The 20,944-nt window shown below is 44.3% G+C and overlaps 1 protein-coding gene across 1 annotated transcript; it reads left to right on the top strand.

Annotated features, from left to right (window-relative positions):
- The first annotated feature begins 9,263 nt into the window (after positions 1 to 9,263).
- LOC132761659 (zinc finger protein 850-like) lies at positions 9,264 to 19,712 on the top strand. Its single transcript, XM_067473067.1, has 2 exons — positions 9,264 to 9,295; positions 17,375 to 19,712. The coding sequence occupies exon 2, from the start codon at positions 17,554 to 17,556 to the stop codon at positions 19,327 to 19,329; it is 1,776 nt and encodes a 591-aa protein (XP_067329168.1). The 5' UTR covers positions 9,264 to 9,295; positions 17,375 to 17,553; the 3' UTR covers positions 19,330 to 19,712.
- The last annotated feature ends 1,232 nt before the right edge of the window (positions 19,713 to 20,944 follow it).

Genomic DNA, 20,944 nt, shown 5'->3' with positions numbered 1-20,944 from the left:
CTGACTGGCTGAGCTCTGATGATGTGGCTGGAAATCTCCTCCCAGCCAGGTGGGGAAAGCTCTGTGGGCAGAGAGGGGTCTCCAGGAAGTGCTCACATTCCAGGTGAGCAGGTGTCCAGGATGAGGATGATGGGATTATGAAACCCAGGCCCTGGAAAACTATGGAAACTGACTTCTGCGGTCTTGCGTAGGTAAACAATACTGGGTTTTGTTATCCAGATGCTTAGAGCATCCAGGACTCGGCTGTTTGACCAGAGACAAACTAAATTGCTTGAAATAGTTATATTATTATTTATTATTTACTTCATTTATATACCGCTTTTCTCAGCCCTTGGGCGACTCAAAGCGGTTATACCAGTGGTTCTCAACCTTCCTAATACCGCGACCCCTTAATCCAGTTCCTCATGTTGTGGTGACCCCCAACCATAATACTGTTTTCGTTGCTACTTCATAACAGTCATTTTACTACTGTTATAAATCATAATGTAAATATCTGATATGCAGGAGGCATTTTCATTCACTGGGCATAAATACCCAATACACCCAAATGTGAATGCTAGTGGGGTTGGGGGAGGATTGATTTTGTAAGTTGTAGTTGCTGGGATTTATAGTTCACTTATAATCAAAGAGCATTCTGAACTCCACCAGCGATGGATTTGAACCAAACTTGGCTCCCATGACCAAGGGAAAACACTGGAAGGGTTTGATGGGCATTGACCTTGAGTTTGGGAGTTGTAGTTCACCTATATCCAGAGAGCACTGTGGACTCATGCCATGGTGGATCTGGACCAAACTTGGCATGAATACTCAATATGTCCAAATGTGAACATTGGCGGAGTCTGGGGAAAATAGATCTTGACATTTGGGAGTTGTAGTTGCTGGGATTTATAGTTCATTACAATCAATATTCTGATGATAGAATTTGCTCAAACATCCCACATGGAATCCCCATGACCATCAGAAAATACTGTGTTTTCTTATGGTCTTTGGCGACCCCTCTGACACCCCCTTGCGACCCTCTCAGGGGTCCCGACCCCCAGGTTGAGAAACACTGGGTTATACCTTCCTGTAAAAGCACTGCATTCACAGAGTTAAACAAACAGGATGAGCAGAGGTACAAAATAGAATAGTTTGCGCTTTCAAAAGGAAAGGATACAGGCAGAGTTAAAAGCTCAATTAGCTATCGATCCCAGCACCCCATTAACAGGCAAGGAATACACATTCAGAAATGCCAGTAAAGCAAAAGAAAACTCCACACCAACTGGTTCATGTAATAAAAGATAGTTTACTCACAAATCTTGAGTGAAAGAACACACAGGTTCAGCATATCTTAGTTGTAGTATATCAAAAAATGCAATCCAAAAATAAAGAGTAAAAAAAATAGTAATATTTTCTTCTGCACCATGAGCCTAATTCACCATGTGGCCTGCAAAAAACTACATAGCGAAGAAGAAACTGGAACAGAACTACAGAAACATGAAGCACACACTACACACTAACTGAGACAAAGAAAGCGCCCCTCTTTTATAGACTCCTGAGATCAAAGAACTATATATGTGACTTGTGCCACATCTTCCATGGAGAAGCTCCCTTAACCCCATGGAAATTACTTAAATTAGGGTGCCATAAAAACTCAGCAAGGCAAGAGAGTTAGAAACATGGAGACCATCAGAACCATTTCAAAATGCGTGCATGATTGTTAGTCTTCCCAACAAACAAAGATGCCTTTTGTATTGTTGAAGGCTTTCATGGCCGTAATTTGGGTTGTTGTAGGTTTTTTCGGGCTATATGGCCATGGTCTAGAGGCATTCTCTCCTGACGTTTCGCCTGCATCGATGGCAAGCATCCGCAGACTACCTCTGAGGATGCTTGCCATAGATGCAGGCGAAACGTCAGGAGAGAATGCCTCTAGACCATGGCCATATAGCCCGAAAAAACCTACAACAACCCAAAGATGCCTATTGTTTGTTATATTCTTTGCCTGAGGCTGAGAAAGCATTCCTGACTTCGTCTTGAGCCAGGCAGTTTAGTTTCTTATATTTAATACATTTAAGAATAAGGCAGAATAAAAGTAAAGTTTATCTATTTCAGGCTTGGGAAATAGATAAATTATATAAAAGGACTAGCCGTCCCCTGCCACGCGTTGCTGTGGTCCAGTCTGTATATATGTGTTTTGTGTGTTTATGTGTTTATATGTGTGTATATATTTGTGTACATGTGTATATATGTGTGTTTGCGTGTGTGTGTATGCATATATATATATATATATGTATATATATTTGTGTGTTTATATGTGTATATGCATATTGTGTATATGTGTGTGTTTGTCTATATGCATATTTGTGTACATTTGTATATATGTGTGTTTGTGTGTGTGTGCATATATATGTGTGTATGTATATATTTGTGTGTTTATATGTGTATATGCATATTGTGTATATGTGTGTGCTTGTCTATATGCATATATATACATATATATGTGTGTATGTATGTGTGCATGCATGTGTATATGTATATATGTGTGTATGTATATATGTGTGTATATTTGTGTGTGCTTGTGTGTGTGTGTGTGTGTATATATAAGAACAATCACCTGGTGAAACAAATGCCTATGCCAGAGGTTAGTCTTGGGTTGGAAAGAGGTCCCTTCTGGTCCCTCAGAGCCCTCTTCGTCCCCCAAGCCCAGGCTATCCCATCACCGTTGCAGGCGTGGCACTTCATAATTGCTCTTCCAGTGGATGAGGGCCTCTCTGGCTGGAAAGCAAAGCAAAGCAAAGCAGCCACACGTTTGGGTCTCCCAGGATACATAGCTATCATGCCTCCTCTCAGATTTCTCTTCTTTAGGCTAAACATGCCCAGTTCCTTAAGCCGCTCCTCATAGGGCTTGTTCTCCAGACCCTTGATCATTTGAGTCGCCCTCCTCTGGACACATTCCAGCTTGTCAATATCTCTCTTGAATTGTGGTGCTCAGAATTGGACACACTATTCCAGGTGTGGTCTAACCAAGGCAGAATAGAGCATGGAGAGCATGACTTCCCTGGATCTAGACACTATGCTCCTATTGAGGTTTGGAAGGGACTGGCCCCAAGATAGGAGGAAAAAGGAGCAGGAAGAAAAAGCAATAGAGACTCATGGGAGTAGCATAGAAACCTGGAGGTGGGGGAGACCACCCTCCAAAGGTCATCTAGTCTGTCCCCTTCTGCCAGGCAGGAAGACACTTCAAGCCTACCCAATAGATGGCCAATCAGCCTCTATTTCACAGATCTCTAGAAAAGAGACTCCACCAGGATCCAAGAAGGTCTGTAAGAGGTTTGGAAGAGGCATCAAAGGTCATCTAGTCTGACCCCTTCTGCCAGGTAAGAAGACACACAATCCAAGTCTGCCGAGGAGATAGCCATCCGGCCTCTGTTTCACAGATCTCTAGAGAAGAGACTCCACCAGACTCCAAGAAGGTCTCAATGATGCTTGGAAGGGACCTCAATGGTCATCTAGCCTGACCCTTTCTGCCAGGCAGGAAGACACACAATCTGAGGGCCCTTCCACACAGCCATATAACCCAGAATATCAAGGCAGAAAACCCCACAATATCTGTTTTGAACTGGGTTATCTGAGTCCACACTGCCAAATATGCCAGTTCAAAGCAGAAAATGTGGAATTTTATTCAGCTGAGTGGAAGGGGCCCAAGTCTGCCCAACAGATGGTCATCTGGCTTCTATTTCACAGACCTCTAGTGAAAAGACTCCACCAGACTCCAAAAACGTCTATATGAGGTTTGGAAAGGACCTCAAAGGTCATCTAGTCTGACCCAACAGATGGCCATGCAGCCTCTGTTTCACAGACCTCTAGAGAATGGACTCCACCAAACTCCAAGAAGGTCTATATGAGGTTTGGCAGGGACCTCAAAGGTCATCTAATCTGACCCATTCTGCCAGGTAGGAAGACATACAATCCAAGCCTGCCCAGAAGATAGCCATCCAGCCTCTGTTTCACAGATCTCTAGAGAAGAGACTCCACCAGACTCCAAGGTTTGGAAGGGACCTCAAAGGTCATCTAGTCTGATCCCTTCTGCCATGCCGGAAGATACACAATCCAAGTGTGCCCAGGAGATAGCAATCCAGCCTTTGAGGTCATCTCAAGACCTCTAAATATGGAAACTCCAAAAAAAAAAGTCTGTATTACATTTGGAAGGGATCTGAAAGGTCATCTAGTCAATCAATTTGCCCCAAGGAAATGGGAAATTATTGTTTCCATTCTATGTTTGATGTTTTGTCTTATGTCTGTTATAACAGCCTGTGCTTTTTATTTAATTTTAGTTTTTTAAGTTATAATTCGTGTTTATATGTTGGGTTGTATAAATTTTGTTAGTATGGATGTCTTGTTGTTGTATTTGGGCATTGAATGTTTACCTTTTATGTTTGGAATTTTCCCTGAGTCCCTTTGGGGAGATAGAGCAGAATATAAATAAAGTTGTTGTTGATGATGATTTGAAACACAACAAGATGAGTCCACAGCAGACAAAATCAGTTTAAAAGGCCGGGCCGGGCTACTGTGATTTTAGAGGGCCTGGGAAATTAGGTAGAGTCTATGGCTGTACATTTCCAAGGCCTAACAGAAGAGAATGACCTGGGTAATTGGTAGAAGAAGATATGGCCAATTTCAGCAGTATCTGGGGCAGAGCTAGAACTAGTCGTTCTCAAAGGTTTATTTAAACCACCAGGTCTTCAGGCTCTTAAGAAATTGGGGAGGGATGAGACCTGTCTTATTTCTCTAGGAAGGGCATTCTAGGGGCCAGGGGCCACCACCAAGAAGGTCCTCTCTCTCGTCCCCACCAACCGTGCTTGTGACGGTGGTGGGAACGAAAGGAGGGCCTCCCTGGAAGATCTTAAAGTTCGCACCGGTTCATAGAACTAATGTGTGTAGATCCAAGTAGCTGACAGGTGGTGATTTTGCCAGCACCAATTGTGTTTAAGTGCAGGCCAAGGTCTTAAGGCACTGCACCCAGTGTGTCGATCACCACTGGGACCACCTTAACTGGCTTGTGCCACAGTCTTTGCAGTTCAATCTTTAAATCCTCATATCGTGTCATCTTTTCTAGTTGTTTCCCTTCAATCCTGCTGTCACCTAGGATTGCAACATCAACAATCCATACTTTGTTTTTTAACACGATTGAGAGGTCAGGAGTATTATGCTCCAAAACTCTGCCTGTCTGAATCTGGAAGTCCCAGAGGAGTTTGGCGTGTTCATTCTCTGTAACTCTTTCTGCCTTGTGATCCCACCAGTTAGTTGTTGCAGGCAGGTGGTATTTGTGGCACAAGTTCCAATGAATCATTTGAGCAACTGTGTTATGCCTCTGCTTGTAGTCTGTCTTCTTGCAGCAGCTGAGGATGTGATGTATTGTTTCATCTGCTTCCTTGTAGAGTCTACACTTGGGATCTGTTGTCGACTTTTCAATTTTGGCTTTGATGGCATTGGTTCAATTATTATTATTGTTGTTGTTAGTCTGATCTCCTTGTTGCCATGCAGGAGTATACAATCCTATAGAAGAATATAAATACAGCGCTATGCCTGTCACCATTGGTAAGGAGTCTGGGAATCCTTTTGGACCCTCTGCTGACGATGGAGGCCCAGTTCTCCACCACCAGCAGAACCGCCTTTTTTCATCTGCGTAGGCTAGACGGCTGGCCCACTACTTGTTCAGGGACGACCTAGCTATGGTGATCGAGACTACGGTCATCTCAAGACTGGACTACTGTAATACCCTCTACATTGGCCTTCCTCTATTGCTGATCCGGAAGCTCAAGTTGGTACAAAACGCAGCTGCTTGGCTTCTTGCGGGAACTCTGATGAGATGCCACATAACCCTAACAGCTGCATTGGTTACCCATTGAACACCGGATCACTTCCAAAGTGATGGTACTCACCTTTAAGGCCTTGCATGGTCTGGGGACGATGTCCCTGAGGGACCGCCTCACCCCCTCCCAATCCCAGAGATCCCTCCGTTCTGAGGACCAAGATTTATTGGAAATTCCCAGTGTCAAGACTTTGCATCTAACAGCAACCAGATGCAGAGCCTTCGCAGCAGTGGCACCATCACTCTGGAATACTCTGGCACCTGAAGTCCGTACCTTGTGGGATTTATCGGCTTTTCGCAGGGCATGTAAGACATATCTATTTCGACGGGCCTTTGATCTCTGATTGTTTTTAAATTGTTTTAAATTGTGTTCGATTTTAGCCTGTTCTTGTAAGCCGCTCCGAGCCCCAGGGGAGTGGCAGCATAGAAGTTCAAATAATAAAATAAATAAAATAAAATTATTAATCCAAGCCTGTCCAAGTTTTTAACTATTTTATTATTTATTTATTTGGGGTTCTTTTACTTACTTACTTAGGCGATCCCTTGTTGGACGAGTAAGATGGTCTTCCATTATGGATTTCCCTGTGGGTCCGTATGTGGCTGTGGAGCCCTATTCTTGCTCTGCATCTTCTTCCGCAGTGAGGGCATTGGTTTCCAGGTGGAAGGCGGTCCCGGTCGGGGTTGGCTTGGCGCGCCTTCCTCCTGGCACGTTTCTCTCTTTCACCCTCCACTCGTGCCTCCTCGAATTCTGCAGGACTGCTGGTCACAGCTGACCTCCAGCTGGAGCGCTCAAGGGCCAGGGCTTCCCAGTTCTCGGTGTCTATGCCAGAGTTTTTAAGGTTGGCTTTCAGCCCATCTTTAAATCTCTTTTCCTGTCCACCAACGTTCCGTTTTCCGTTCTTAAGTTCTTTTACCCCGCCCTTCTCACCCCGAAGGGGACTCAGGGCGGCTTACAGAAGCAAAGGCACAATTTGATGCCTGCAGCACAGAACAATCAAGACACAAAATTACATCAATTCACAATTCACACTAGTTCATGCATTGTACCAATAAAAACAATAAAATCAATAAAACAATACAAACCCAATTCCTCCTCTTACATGGTCAGCAATCGCTAACTCATAGTTCTAATTTTCCGTTTTCCGTGCCACTTCAACAATCCTGTTGATTTTACTTGCCTGATTGTCTTATTTTATTGCTGGATTGCCCAAAGGCCTGGTCCCATAACCATGTCTTCACCCTCCTCCTGAAAGAGAGGAGGGATGATGAGGTCCTGATTTCCCCCGGGAGTGAGTTCCACAGGTGGGGGGCTACCACTGAGAAAGCCCTGCTCCTCGTCCCCACCAGCCTCACTTGTGACAGTGATGGGGTCGAGAGCAGGGCCTCCCCAGATGATCTCAGACTTCGGGGTGGGACGTAGAGGGAGATACGTTCGGACAGATACACTGGACTGGAACCGTACAGGGTTTTGTAGGTCAAAACCAGCACCTTGAATTGTGCTCAGAACTGAACCGGCAGCCAGTGGAGCTGGCACAGCAGGGGGGTGGTATGCTCTCTGTATGTCGCTCCGGTGAGCAGTCTGGCTGCCGCTCGCTGGACTAGTTGAAGTTTCCGAACAGTCTTCAAGGGCAACCCCACGTAGAGCGCGTTGCAGTAGTCTATTCTGGATGTGACAAGAGCGTGGACCACCGTGGCCAGATCAGACTTCCCAAGGTCTGGGCGCAACTGGTGCACAAGTTTTAACTGCGCAAAAGCTCTCCCGGCCACCGCTGAGACCTGGGGTTCCAGGCTCAGCGGTGAGTCCAAGATCACTCCCAAGCTGCGAACTATGTTGTGCTCTGCTTCGAGTTGCAAGGAGAGGCTGGTAAGACATAAAATAAAAATATTACTATGTAACCACATTTGGAAAAATTCCTGATTGGAGTGTGTTGTTTCCTGTGTAATGGTGCACTGCTTGCAATTGTGGGAAAGGGAGGCCAGGCAGGCCCTCCTCGCTCCCCACCCACTTCCGAGTCCTGGAGGGATTCCCTTCTTTTTGCAGGGAGCAGCAGGGCTTCCCTCCTGAGCAGGGCCATAGCTAGAAAAAAAATTCGGGAGGGGTTGAAATTTTGGGGGGGGGGGTTGAAAATTTCGCGCAGGGGGGTTGAAACCTGCCTCCTATCTCACGCTGAAGCAAAGAGGAGAGCAGGGGGCAGAGCAGCCTTCAATAGCCTGCAGCTCCGCCCTTGTCAACCACCTCCACCAAGTCTGGCCTCCTTAATGAGAGTATTCAACATCCCCCCCCCCCAACTTGGTTGCTTCAGTACTGGTCTGTCGCGCGCTGGGCCTGTAAATAATTGTCTTTAGTACAGGATGTGCAACCTTTGCCCAGCGGGAAGCCAGGGGGCCTAAAGAGAAGTTCTCAGAGGTTTCCACCACAAACAGTCTTTAGATGGCTTGAGAAGTACAACACTTTTATTAATAAACAATCAAACAGAAACTTCTCTTGTCTTCAGTAAAGTTAAGCAAATGATTCCCAGCTTTTAGGCAACTGGTGAATTCCTAATCTTGTCCACGAAGGACAGGCAACTGTCTTCAATAACTTCTTCTTTACTTTAAAGGAAAATCCCCTTTTTAACTTCTCCCAGGCTGACTGTAATCTAACCCTTGCTGATGTGGGCTCCGCTACCAGGTTGAACTGCATCTCGAATGCCGAGTGGACCTACCAGCAAGGCAGTAGATGTTCTCCAGCTGGAGTTCTTTGGTCTTTAGGGCTGTTTTCCTGGAAATTCTTTGGAGACTCTTAAGACCTTTCTCCCCCGGAAGGTCTTAAGGGTTGAAGCTTTTGTACAGGGGAAGCTTGCACACATCCTATTAAATAAGCTTACCTTGCTGAGACTAACTAAAAATGGCTCCCTTCCCTAATTGCCCTGAGCAAGGGGGGGGACCAAAACTTAACAATGATGGACAGGTGACTTGCCCTATGACTGCAATCAAAGAAGCCACCTATCTGCAGAGTCCCTGAAACCTAGGACTGCAAGCAAACATTTAATACAAAGCAAATAAAGTTGGAGCTCCTGGTACAGCTGTACCAGAACAACTACATCGGCTATGGCTGCAAGTCATGACAGTGTGAATAAATTGTCAATATTTGCTTGAGATTGTGCTTGCAGTTCTGGAGGGACTCTTGATTTTTTGCATCTCATAGACTTAGCAGCATGGGGATTGGGTTAACCAGTTAAAATTCATGAGTAAACCAGGTTTTTTTAAAAAAATCTGAAACATTTCGGGGGGGGGGGGGGTTTGAACCCCTAACCCCCCCCTGCTCCTGAGGCAACTTGGCAAAGCCTTTGGCCACGCCCCCTTCGCTTCCCATTGGGCGGGAGGGAGGCGGTGACGTCACCCAGGCCCCGCCCCCTTCACTGCCGCCGCCATTTTTTCCAGGAAGGAAGGAAGATCAAGAAGGTGAGGCGGGGTAGGCTTGGGTGGGGCGAAAGAAAAGGGGCGAGGCCTCCCCACAAACAGATCTCCACCCGGGACCCATTCCGGATCTGGACAGGGAAACCAGGGAAGGCAAGAAGTGGGGGAGGCCTTCCTTTCCCTCTTTCCTGAGGGATTCCCTCCCTCAGTAGCTTGATAGAGGCCTGGGCAAACTTGGGCCCTCCCTCCAGGCGTTTTGGACTTCGACTCCCACAATCCCTAACAGCCTCAGGCTTAAGCAGCTGAGGGGGACAAGGCAAGGGCCCGAGGCTGAAAGGAATTGTGGGAGTTGAAGTCCAAAACAGTTAAGAGGGTTTGCCCATCCTTGGCATAAGTATTATTTACAGTATTTATATTCCGCCCTTCTCACCTCATAGGGGACTCAGGGCAGATTACAATGTACATATACAGGCATGCTCAGAGGTTGTGGCGTCTGTTGGAAGTAGGAAAATTGGGTTAATATATCTGTGGCATGATCAGGGTGGGACAAAGAGCTCTTGTCTGTGCAAAGATACAGAATGGGTGACAATGCCTGGCTCGAGAGCAGTACGTGTGAAAAAGATCTTGGAGTCCTCATGGACAACAAGTTAAACATGAGCCAGGAATGTGATGTGGCGGCAAAAAAAGCCAATGGGATTTTGGCCTGCATCAATAGGAGCATCGTGTCTAGATCTAGGGAAGTAATGCTCCCCATGCTCTATTCTGCTTTGGTTAGACCACACCTGGAATATTGTGTCCAATTCTGAGCACCACAATTCAAGAGAGATATTGACAAGCTGGAATGTGTCCAGAGGAGGGCGACTAAAATGATCAAGGGTCTGGAGAACAAGCCCTATGAGGAGCGGCTTAGGGAACTGGGCATGTTTAGCCTGAAGAAGAGAAGGCTGAGAGGAGATATGATAGCCATGTATAAATATGTGAGAGGAAGTCACAGGGAGGAGGGAGCAAGCTTGTTTTCTGCTTCCCTGGAGACTACAAGAGAGAAGATTCCATCTGAACATTAGGAAGAACTTCCTGACTGTGAGAGCCGTTCAGCAGTGGAACTCTCTGCCCCGGAGTGTGGTGGAGGCTCCTTCTTTGGAAGCTTTTAAGCAGAGGCTGGATGGCCATTTGTCAGGGGTGATTTGAATGCAATATTCCTGCTTCTTGGCAGGGGGTTGGACTGGATGGCCCATGAGGTCTCTTCCAACTCTTTGATTCTATGATTCTATGTTGTCTGTGAGTCACACCTAGTTCCAACAGATAAGAGTTCTTTGTCCCACCCTGGTATATTTATTTTATTTATCGTGTCATCAGCAACCATACCATTGTATTACATTTCTAACAGAACAAAACAAACAAACAGATTTTAAAAAAACACAGATTTTGCAAACACAAAAACACAGATTTTGCACAGATTTTGCAAGCTTGGTAGTTGATTAAATGTCCTTTGACCAGTCTCTGGCCACTTGGAGTGCCTCTGGTGTTGCTGCATTGTGCATGTGGCAGGGCTCAGGTTGCATTGCACCAGGTGGTCAGTGGTTTGCTCTTCTCCACACTCGCATGTCATGGATTCCACTTTGTGGCCCCATTACTTAAGGTTGGCTCTGTATCTGGTGGTGCCAGAGCGCAGTCTGTTCAGCGCCTTCCAAGTTGCCCAGTCCTCTGTGTGCCCAGGGGGGAGTCTCTCATCTGGTCTCTCATCTCCACCCTGGTCATTCCACAGATATATAAACCCAATTTTCCTACTTCCAACGGACTTCACAACCTCTGAGGATGCTTGCCATAGATGCAGGTGAAACGTCAGGAGAGAATGCTTCTAGAACATGGCCATATAGCCCAAAAAACCTGCAACAACCCAGTGATTCCAGCCTTGAAAGCCTTTGACAATACATTACATATACATGGCAAACATTCAGTGCCATAGATACACAACATACAGGTTGAGGCAGCATAACTTCCTTTTTTCAAAACTTAATAAAACCCATTGTATGAATCAGATTTTTTTTTATAATGTAGGTGCATACCTAAAGTTTTGTTTTATGAAATTAGGTAGGTGACGTCTCCCATTCTCCATTCTCCATACACTGAGTAAACTGATTTCTGGGGTTTGTCATGACTCTTGCCAGCATAGCAGGTGTTATGTTGGCAATTTCTTCCTGGATGTTGGTCTTCAAATCTTGTAGGGTTCTTGGACGGTTCACATAAACACAGGATTTCAAAAAACCCCATAGAAAAAAATTACAGGGGGCCAGATCTGGAGAGTGGGCCTGCCACTTCAAATCCGCTCAAAAAGTAGGCCTCAACGGCAAAAGCATGCTCCTCACTGTTCCAACGCATGATGGTGACTGAACTGTGTCAGGACAAAACTTTAGACTCCCGCTTCTTAAACAAGACCATGTTTAAGCACCAAAACATCATGTTTTGCAACAAACGAGACATCTTCAACCGACTGAATGGCACGCATTTTTAAAAAGGAAGTTATGCTGCCTCACCCTGTATATAGACAGACACACAGAGGCTAGCTAACATTCCAGCTTCATGAGGGTATTCTGGCCACCAGGGGAGCTGTTGCTTCACTGTCCATTTGTGACAGGGATGGAGTACTTCCTCATTCTTTTGCAAGCTTGCTGGAGATGTTAGGGTGTCGTGAATTAGTTAAATTAGCCTCCCCGCATAAGCGGTGCTTAAATTTCCTATTTGACAGATGCAACTCTCTGTCGGTCTGCAAAGAGTTGACAGCAAGCTACACAATGTATTGTCGAAGGCTTTCATGGCTGGAATCACTAGGTTCTTGTGGGTTTTTTCGGGCTATAGGGCCATGTTCTAGAGGCATTTCTCCTGACGTTTCGCCTGCATCTATGGCAAGCATCCTCAGAGGTTGAGAAGGTCTGTTGGAAGTAGGAAAAATGGGTTTATATATCTGTGGAATGGCTGGGGTGGGGCAAAGAGCTCTTCTCTGCTAGAGCTAGGTGTGAATGTTTCAGCTGATCACCTTCATTAGCATTTGAAGGCCTGCCTGAGCCTGGGAAAACCTTTTGTTGAGAGGTGTTAAGATGTGCCTGGTTGTTTCCTCTCTGCTGTTTTGCTGTTGTAATTTTTGAGTTTTTTAATACTGGTAGCCAGATTTTGTTCATTTTCATGGTCTCTTCCTTTCTGTTGAAATTGTCTGCATGCTTGTGGATTTCAATGGCTTCTCTGTGTAGTCTGACATGGTGGTTGTTGGTGTGGTCCAGCATAGAACACCCTCCCCAAAGATCTTAGACAGGCCCATACATTGGCAGTCTTTAGAATGAACTTGAAGACCTGACTGTTCCGATGTGCCTTTCCAGAATAGGAATCTCCAATAACAAGTCCTTGAAGCACTTTTAGTAGAACTAAGATTATTGCACACCGCACACTGCACTTGCCTTATAATCCTCGTAAGCCACCTGCCACATCAGCACTTTTAATCCTGTACCCATTACTCTGGCCCGGCCCAGTTTTTATTGTGTCTTGATGTACTGTTTATTGCATGTCGTCAATATTGCTTTAACTGTTTTTAATTTTGCTTTTGGTGTTATATTGTTGTGTTGTGTTTTGAGGCCCTGGCCTTTGTAAGCCGCATCGAGTCCTTCGGGAGATGCTAGCGGGGTACAAATAAAGATAATAATAATAATAATCATCATCATCATCATCCACATGTGGTGGCAATGCAAATATGTACAGAGGTTCTGGGGTAAGTTATAGTAGAAAAAGAAAGTATTATGAATAAAAAAATTAATATAAATCCAGCGACTATACTGTTATCTATTTACAATACAGATGAATGGAAGGAAAGTGAAAAGAATCTGATAACAATGTTGTTAACGGCTGCAAGGCAGCTAATAGCAAAATATTGGAAAGTGGAGGTAGAAATTAAGATACAAAAATGGTACAAGGAAATTTGGCAATTAGCAATAAACGATAAATTAACATGCAGTCGAAAGGTAAAAAAGGCCCAAGGAAGGATAATGATTTTGAAAATATATGGAAAATATTTATTGAGGAAACATTAAGGAAAGACGATGGTAACCAACGCCCACCAGAAAAAATGAGGTTCTGGTGGGAGCATAAAGAAAACATGAACTCCAGAGATGGGGAGCACAAGGGGTAGCACAACGGGGGAAAGGAAAAGAAGTAATTATATGAATTATAGAGATCGTTAGGTTCTTGTGGGTTTTTTCGGGCTATAGAGCCATGTTCTAGAGGCATTTCTCCTGACGTTTCGCCTGCATCAATGGCAAGCATCCTCAGAGGTTGTGAGGTCTGTTGGAGGTAGGAAAAATGGGTTTATATATCTGTGGAATGGCTGGGGTGGGGCAAGGAGCTCTTCCCTGCTGCAGTTAGATGTGAATGTTTGGCTGATCACCTTCATTAGCATTTGAAGGCCTGCCTGAGCCTGGGAAAATCTGTTGCTGGGAGGTGTTAATCTGTGCCTGGTTTTTTCCTCTCTGTTGTTTAGCTGTTATAATTTTAGAGTTTTTTAATACTGGTAGCCAGATTTTGTTCATTTTCATGGTCTCTTCCTTTCTGTTGAAATTGTCCACATGCCTCTTGTGGATTTCAATGGCTTCTCTGTGTAGTCTGACATGGTGGTTGTTGGTGTGGTCCAGCATTTCTGTGTTCTCAAATAAAATGCTGTGTCCAGGCTGGTTCATCAGGTGCTCTGCTATGGCTGACTTCTCTGGTTGAAGGAGTCTGCAGTGCCTTTCATGATCCTTGATTCGTGTTTGGTGGTCCCTATGTAGACTTGTTCACAGCTGCAGAGAGCAAGTTGAATCGCTGTAAAGAATCTGCCTTAAAGAAAAGAATGAAGTAGTTTTTCTTAAGACTTAGACATCTTTATTTCCTACTTTTCTTTCACTATATTGTTCCACACCTCTTTTTATGTATATAGCATTTCTTTTATGGTTAATAAAAATTATTCTAAAAAAACAAAATAAAAACCCAGCCCCCTCTGTTTATCTCTCAGTTTTTCTCTCATCACTTAAAGTCTCTTATTTTGTTTCAAATCTCAGTTGGGGCTTAATCAGGCTTATTGCTTCTATTGTTTTTAATCCAGCTCTCTGTTTATTCGGTTGTTTTATCAGCTCATTAAAGTTGTTTCCACTGTATTTCTGTGCTCAGTAATGGCAATCGTAATTCTCTCTATTTTTGTTTTCAACACTCAAGCAGCACTCATAAATCTTAATCTTATCTTACCTCTTTTGAGGATATATATCTTTTTTTTCCTCATTAGCTTCCTCTCAACTTCTCCCTTGTATTTCGATCAGGGTGCCTTGAATGTGATTCCTGCCTCTTGGCAGGGGGTTGGATTGGTTGGTCCACGGGATCTCCTCTAACTCAATGATTCTATGATACTAAATCATAGAATCAAAGAGTTGGAAGAGACCTCATGGGCCATCCAGTCCAACCTCCTGCCAAGAAGCAGGAATATTGCATTCAAAGCATCCCTGACAGATGGCCATCCAGCCTCTGTTTAAAAGCTTCCAAAGAAGGAGCCTCCACCACACTCCGGGGCAGAGAGTTCCACTGCTGAACAGCTCTCACAGTCAGGAAGTTCTTCCTCGTGTTCAGATGGAATCTCCTCTCTTGTAGTTTGAAGCCGTTGTTCCCTTGCGTCCTAGTCTCCAGGGAAGCAGAAAGGAAGCTTGCTCCCTCCTCCCTGTGGCTTCCTCTCACATATTTATACATGTTCTTTCATATCTCCTCTCCGCCTTCTCTTCTTCAGGCTAAACATGCCCAGCTCCTTAAGCCGCTCCTCATAGGGCTTGTTCTCCAGACCCTTGACCATTTGAGTCGCCCCCTCTGGACACATTCCAGCTTGTCAATATCTCTCTTGAATTGTGGTGCCCAGAATTGGACACAGTATTCCAGATGTGGTCTAACCAAAGCAGAATAGAGGGGTAGCTTGACTTCCTTAGATCTAGACACTATGCTCCTATTGATGCAGGCCAAAATCCCATTGGCTTTTTTTGCCGCCACATCACATTGTTGGCTCATGTTTAACTTGTTGTCCACGAGGACTCCAAGATCTTTTTCACACGTGCCGCTCTCGAGCCAGGCATTGTCCCCCATTCTGTATCTTTGCATTTCGTTTTTCCTGCCAAAGTGGAGTATCTTGCATTTGTCACCGTTGAGTCTGTCCAGTTTTCTTTAATGGTTCATTTTCACGTCTTATTTATTTATTTATTTTATGCTCTCGAGGTGGTAAAACATGACTCTTTAGTCCGCGTCCGCCCCCCAAATGTTTAAAGATATATTTCTACCTTAGCTGCCAACTGTTAAAAGCTGAAAGCCTGTTGAACCAAAGTGTGTACCGGTGTGGGCAAACTCCCTTCAGCTGTTTTGGACTTCCAGTAGGCTGCTAGGAATTGTGGGATTTATAGTCCAAAACACCTGAAGGGCTAAATTCAGACTTTGCCTACTGTAGGATTGTGTTTGATACCACGTTAACCTCCATGGTTCAATGCTCTGCAAATCATGGCAATTGTGGTTTCACAAGCCTTCTCTGAAACACAACTCCTAGGCACTCCAGAGCAGGAATTCTCAAACTTTGCTTCGCCCCCTTCCCCCCCTACTCGCCCTGCCTATGAATCATGCGGCCTAAGGAGCTCTGTGGGGCCTCTCCACGGTCGCCAAAGGCATCACCTGTGGGGCATCCCCACCACCACAGCCTGCAACTTTGACTGCTTTTCCTGCATGGCAGAAACAGGTCTTGTTGTTGTTGTTGTTGTTGTTGTTGTTATTATTGCAAAGGCTGGATGGCCCCTGAGGTGTTCCACTGAAATATTGTTAATTTTATGCTGGTTAAATATTTTACATATTTTCTTTCTGGATTTTTTTTTTAAATTACAAGCAAGACGTGTGCAGTGTGCATAGGAATTTGTTCATTTTTTCAATTAGTTTAAACAAACATTCTCCATCCATTTTCCAATGACTCAACCCATTTGTCAAATTTGAAAATGCAATGCAACTTTATTGGGGCTCCACAGGAAACTTTTCCTTCAAAAAGGGCACTGTGGTTTAAAAGTTTGAGAACCCCTGAACTAGAGCATTGAACCATGGAGGTTGAGATGGAATCAGTTTGCACTCATTCCATAGTGAAGATGTGCCACAGGTAGAATCATAGAATCATAGAATCAAAGAGTTGGAAGAGACCTCATGGGCCATCCAGCCCAACCCCATTCTGCCAAGAAGCAGGAACATTGCATTCAAATCACCCCTGACAAATGGCCATCCAGCCTCTGCTTAAAAGCTTCCAAAGAAGGAGCCTCCACCACACTCTGGGGCAGAGAGTTCCACTGCTGAACAGCTCTCACAGTCAGGAAGTTCTTCCTCGTGTTCAGATGGAATCTCCTCTCTTGTAGTTTGAAGCCATTGTTCCGCGTCCTAGTCTCCAAGGAAGCAGAAAACAAGCTTGCTCCCTCCTCCCTGTGGCTTCCTCTCACATATTTATACATGGCTATCATATCTCCTCTCAGCCTTCTCTTCTTCAGGTTAAACATGCCCAGCTCGTTAAGCCGCTCCTCATAGGGCTTGTTCTCCAGACCCTTGATCATTTTAGTCGCCCTCCTCTGGACACATTCCAGCTTGTCAATATCTCTCTTGAATTGTGGTAAGGAAAGCCTTTGAGAAGCTGAGAATATTTGGGACCTTTTGGTGACCACTTGAAACCATCTTCCAAAAGAAATCCAGAGAAGACTTTCCCCACCAAAAACCTTTAGTTTTCTTAGGATTTCCTTTTGAGAGGCCAGACTTATAGACCCATGTTTTTATATAATACACGAGGGAAGACCTGCTGATCTGTTCCCCCCCCCCCCCCCCCCCCACTTTCCAGGCTCCATGTTCTTACTTAATGTACTAGGGAAGACTTCCTCCCTTTCCATGCTGTTTTATCCATGCTTGGTAAGGCATTTATGAGGCGGCTTCTATGGGAGGGTTGCTCAGAGTAGATGCGCGTTCTTCCCTGGGTCGGGATCTATTGTGTTGGTCACAGCAGAGACATTCCTAGGAAAGCCTGTATGGCTTTCAAGAATTATCTTTTGCTTCTTTCTTCACCAGGGAAATGAGGATTGTATGGAGCCACCTCTTGGGTGCCCTAAGGAAACCAATAATATCGGAAGAAGAAATCCTCTCAAGGTTATGATCTTGCTGAATTCTTGACAGCACTTACAGTTAGGAAACAAAAAAGGAAGAGCCAAGGATCTGAATTGCAATTTAACACCCATATCACTGTTGGCATGAATGAGAAAGAATCTCAATGGCAGGAGTATGGAAAGAGTTTCACTTGGAGAGATCATCTGAAGGAACATGAAAGAACTGACACTGGGGAGAAGCCATATAAATGCTTTGAATATGTACAGAGCTTCACTCAGAGTGCACATCTATATTCACATCAAAGGACGCATACTGGGGAGATTCCATATGAATGCCTGGAGTGTGGACAGAGCTTCAACCATAATTCAGGTCTATGTTTCCATCAAAGGACTCACTCTGGGGAGAAACCCTATAAATGCCTGGAGTGTGGACAGAGCTTCACTGTCAGTAGAAATCTACGGTCACATCAAAGGATTCACACTGGGGAGAAACTCTATGATTGCCTGGAGTGTGGAAAAAGCTTCACTTATATTTCAGGTCTACGTTCACATCAAAAAACTCACACAGGGGAGAAACCCTATACATGCCTAGAGTGTGGACAGAGCTTCACTCATAATTCAAGTCTACGTAGACATCAGAGGACTCACACTGGGGAGAAACCCTATATTTGCCTAGATTGCGGACAGAGCTTCACTCAGAATGGAACTCTACGTTTACATCAGAGGACTCACACTGGGGAGAAAGCCTACAAATGCTTGGAGTGTGGACAAAGCTTCACTCGGAATGGAAGTCTACGTTCACATAAAAGGACTCATACTGGGGAAAAACTCTATAAATGCTTGGAATGTGGACAGAGCTTCACTGAGAATGGAAGTCTACATAAACATCAAAGGATTCACACTGGGGAGAAACCCTATATTTGCCTAGATTGCGGACAGAGCTTCACTCAGAATGGAACTCTACGTTTACATCAGAGGACTCACACTGGGGAGAAAGCCTACAAATGCTTGGAGTGTGGACAAAGCTTCACTCGGAATGGAAGTCTACGTTCACATAAAAGGACTCATACTGGGGAAAAACTCTATAAATGCTTGGAATGTGGACAGAGCTTCACTGAGAATGGAAGTCTACATAAACATCAAAGGATTCACACTGGGGAGAAACCCTATAAATGCTTGGAGTGTGGACAGAGTTTCAGTCAGAGTTCAGGTCTACGGTCACATCAATGGACTCACACTGGAGAGAATCCCTATAGATGCTTAGAGTGTGGAAAGAGCTTCACTCAGAATGGAAGTCTACGTTCACATCAAAGGATTCACACTGGGGAGAAACCCTATACATGCCTGCAGTGTGGACAGAGCTTCATGTATAATTCAGGTCTGCGTTCACATCAAAGGATTCACACTGGGGAGACACCCTATATATGCCTCGAGTGTGGAAAGAGCTTCTCTCACAGTGGAAATCTACGCTTGCATCAAAGGACTCATACTGGGGAAAAACCGTATACATGCGTGGAGTGTGGAAAGAGCTTTGCTAAGAATGTCAATCTACGTTTACATCAAAGGACTCACACTGGGGAGAAACCCTATACATGCCTGGAATGTGGACAGAGCTTCACTCAGAGTTCAGGTCTACGTTCACATCAAAGGACTCACACTGGGGAGAAACCCTATACATGCTTGGAGTGTGGAAAGAGCTTCAGTAGGAATATCAATCTAAGTTCACATCAAAGAACTCACACTGGGGAGAAACCCTATATGTGCCTGGAATGTGGACAGAGCTTCACTAATAATTCTGGTCTACATTCACATGAACGGACTCACACTGGGGAGAAACCCTACACATGCCTGGAGTGTGGACAGAAGTTCACTCATAATGGAAGTCTACGTTCACATCAAAGGACTCACACTGGAGAGTAACTCTATGCATGCCTGGAGTGAGAATTCAACTATACATAGACATGGAATTCACATTAGAGAGGACAGCTGGCCCTCCATATTTGCATGTGTAGTTTTTATGGTGGTGATGATGATGGTAATATTTTTATTTCTTACCCTCCTCTTCCTGTGGCTCTAGGCTGCTTACAACACAACTAAAAACACATGATTACCTAAAATATTATATAATATGCAGTAATCTTTCATACGGCATTGTTATAATCAAAGTACGGTATATTATATTATATTATATTATATTATATTATATTATATTATATTATATTAGCAGTCCCCTGCCATGTGTTGTTGTGGCCCAGTCTAGTGATCTGGAAAATAAAGTAATGTGAAAGTGTTGGTTTCTAATATATGTAATGTCTTTATGCTTGTGGGTAAACAGTATTTCTTGCTGTTTCTTTGTTAGTGTTGATGTGGAGATTGTCTGGTTTGCCTACTCTGGAACATGCAACACATCATTGTCCTTCTTTAGGGGTCCCTTTCAAATGTTTGATACTGCATCTGTCATATACGTGTGTGTGTGTGTGTGTGTGTGTGTGTGTGTGTGTGTGAATGGCTGGATGGCCCTTTGTCAGGAGGGCTTTGATTATGTTTTCTTGCCCTGGTGAAGGGAGTTGGACTGGATGGCCTTAAGGCAGCATTTCTCAACCTAGAAAGTTAAGACCCTGGGGGGAGGTCACCAAAGACCACCAGAAAACACAGTATTTTATGTTGGTCATGGGGGTTCTGTGTGGGATGTTTGGCCCAATCCCATCGTTGGTGGGGTTTGGAATGCTCTTTGATTGTAGGTGAACTATACATCCTAGTAACTACAACTCCCAAATGTCAAGGTCTATTTCCCCCAAACTCCATCTGTGTTCACATTTGGGCATATTGAGTATTCCTGTCAAGTTTGGTCCAGATCCATCTGTTTGAGTCCACAGTGCTCTCTGGATTCCAAAATTCAAGGTCAGTGCCCACCAAACCTTTCCAATATTTTCTGTTGGTCATGGGAGACCTGTGTGCCAAGTTGGTTCAATTCCATTGTTGGTGAAGTTCAGAATGCTCTTTGATTATAGGTGAACTATAAATCCCAGCAACAACAACTCCCAAATTACAAAATCATAATTTTTTGAGTGATGGTCATTCCTTGTGTTGTGAGACGTTTTGTTGCCAAATTTGGTGCGGTTTCGTTCATTGGTTCTTTTGTTTTTAAGGTACTCATTACGCACAGAGCATTTATATATATATAGAAGATAGATTATAAAGTGTGTGCATTAACAGATTACAATCAAAATATTATAATACTATGTAAGAAAATTTGAAAGAAAAATCTGGTCCTGGTTTGAAAGTGTTACTTCCTGTTTAATTGTGTGGTCCTTGTCTTGAAATTAGTTGTTATAATCCAGGAACTTCGTGTTGGTGGCTGCCACCAACTATGTTGGATTGACTCAAAAAAATGAGATATTCACTGCAAAACTATAGCATTGTGGTTCTCAACCTTCCTAATGCTGCAACCCCTTAATACAGTTCCTCATGTTGTAGCGACACCCAACCATAGAATTGTTTTCACTAATACTTCATAACTGTAATTTTGCTACTG

Source organism: Anolis sagrei, chromosome 1 (assembly GCF_037176765.1).
Source record: "Anolis sagrei isolate rAnoSag1 chromosome 1, rAnoSag1.mat, whole genome shotgun sequence".
In the NCBI taxonomy this organism is placed as follows: Eukaryota; Metazoa; Chordata; class Lepidosauria; order Squamata; family Dactyloidae; genus Anolis; species Anolis sagrei.
This window is presented reverse-complemented; position numbering and strand designations above follow the sequence as displayed.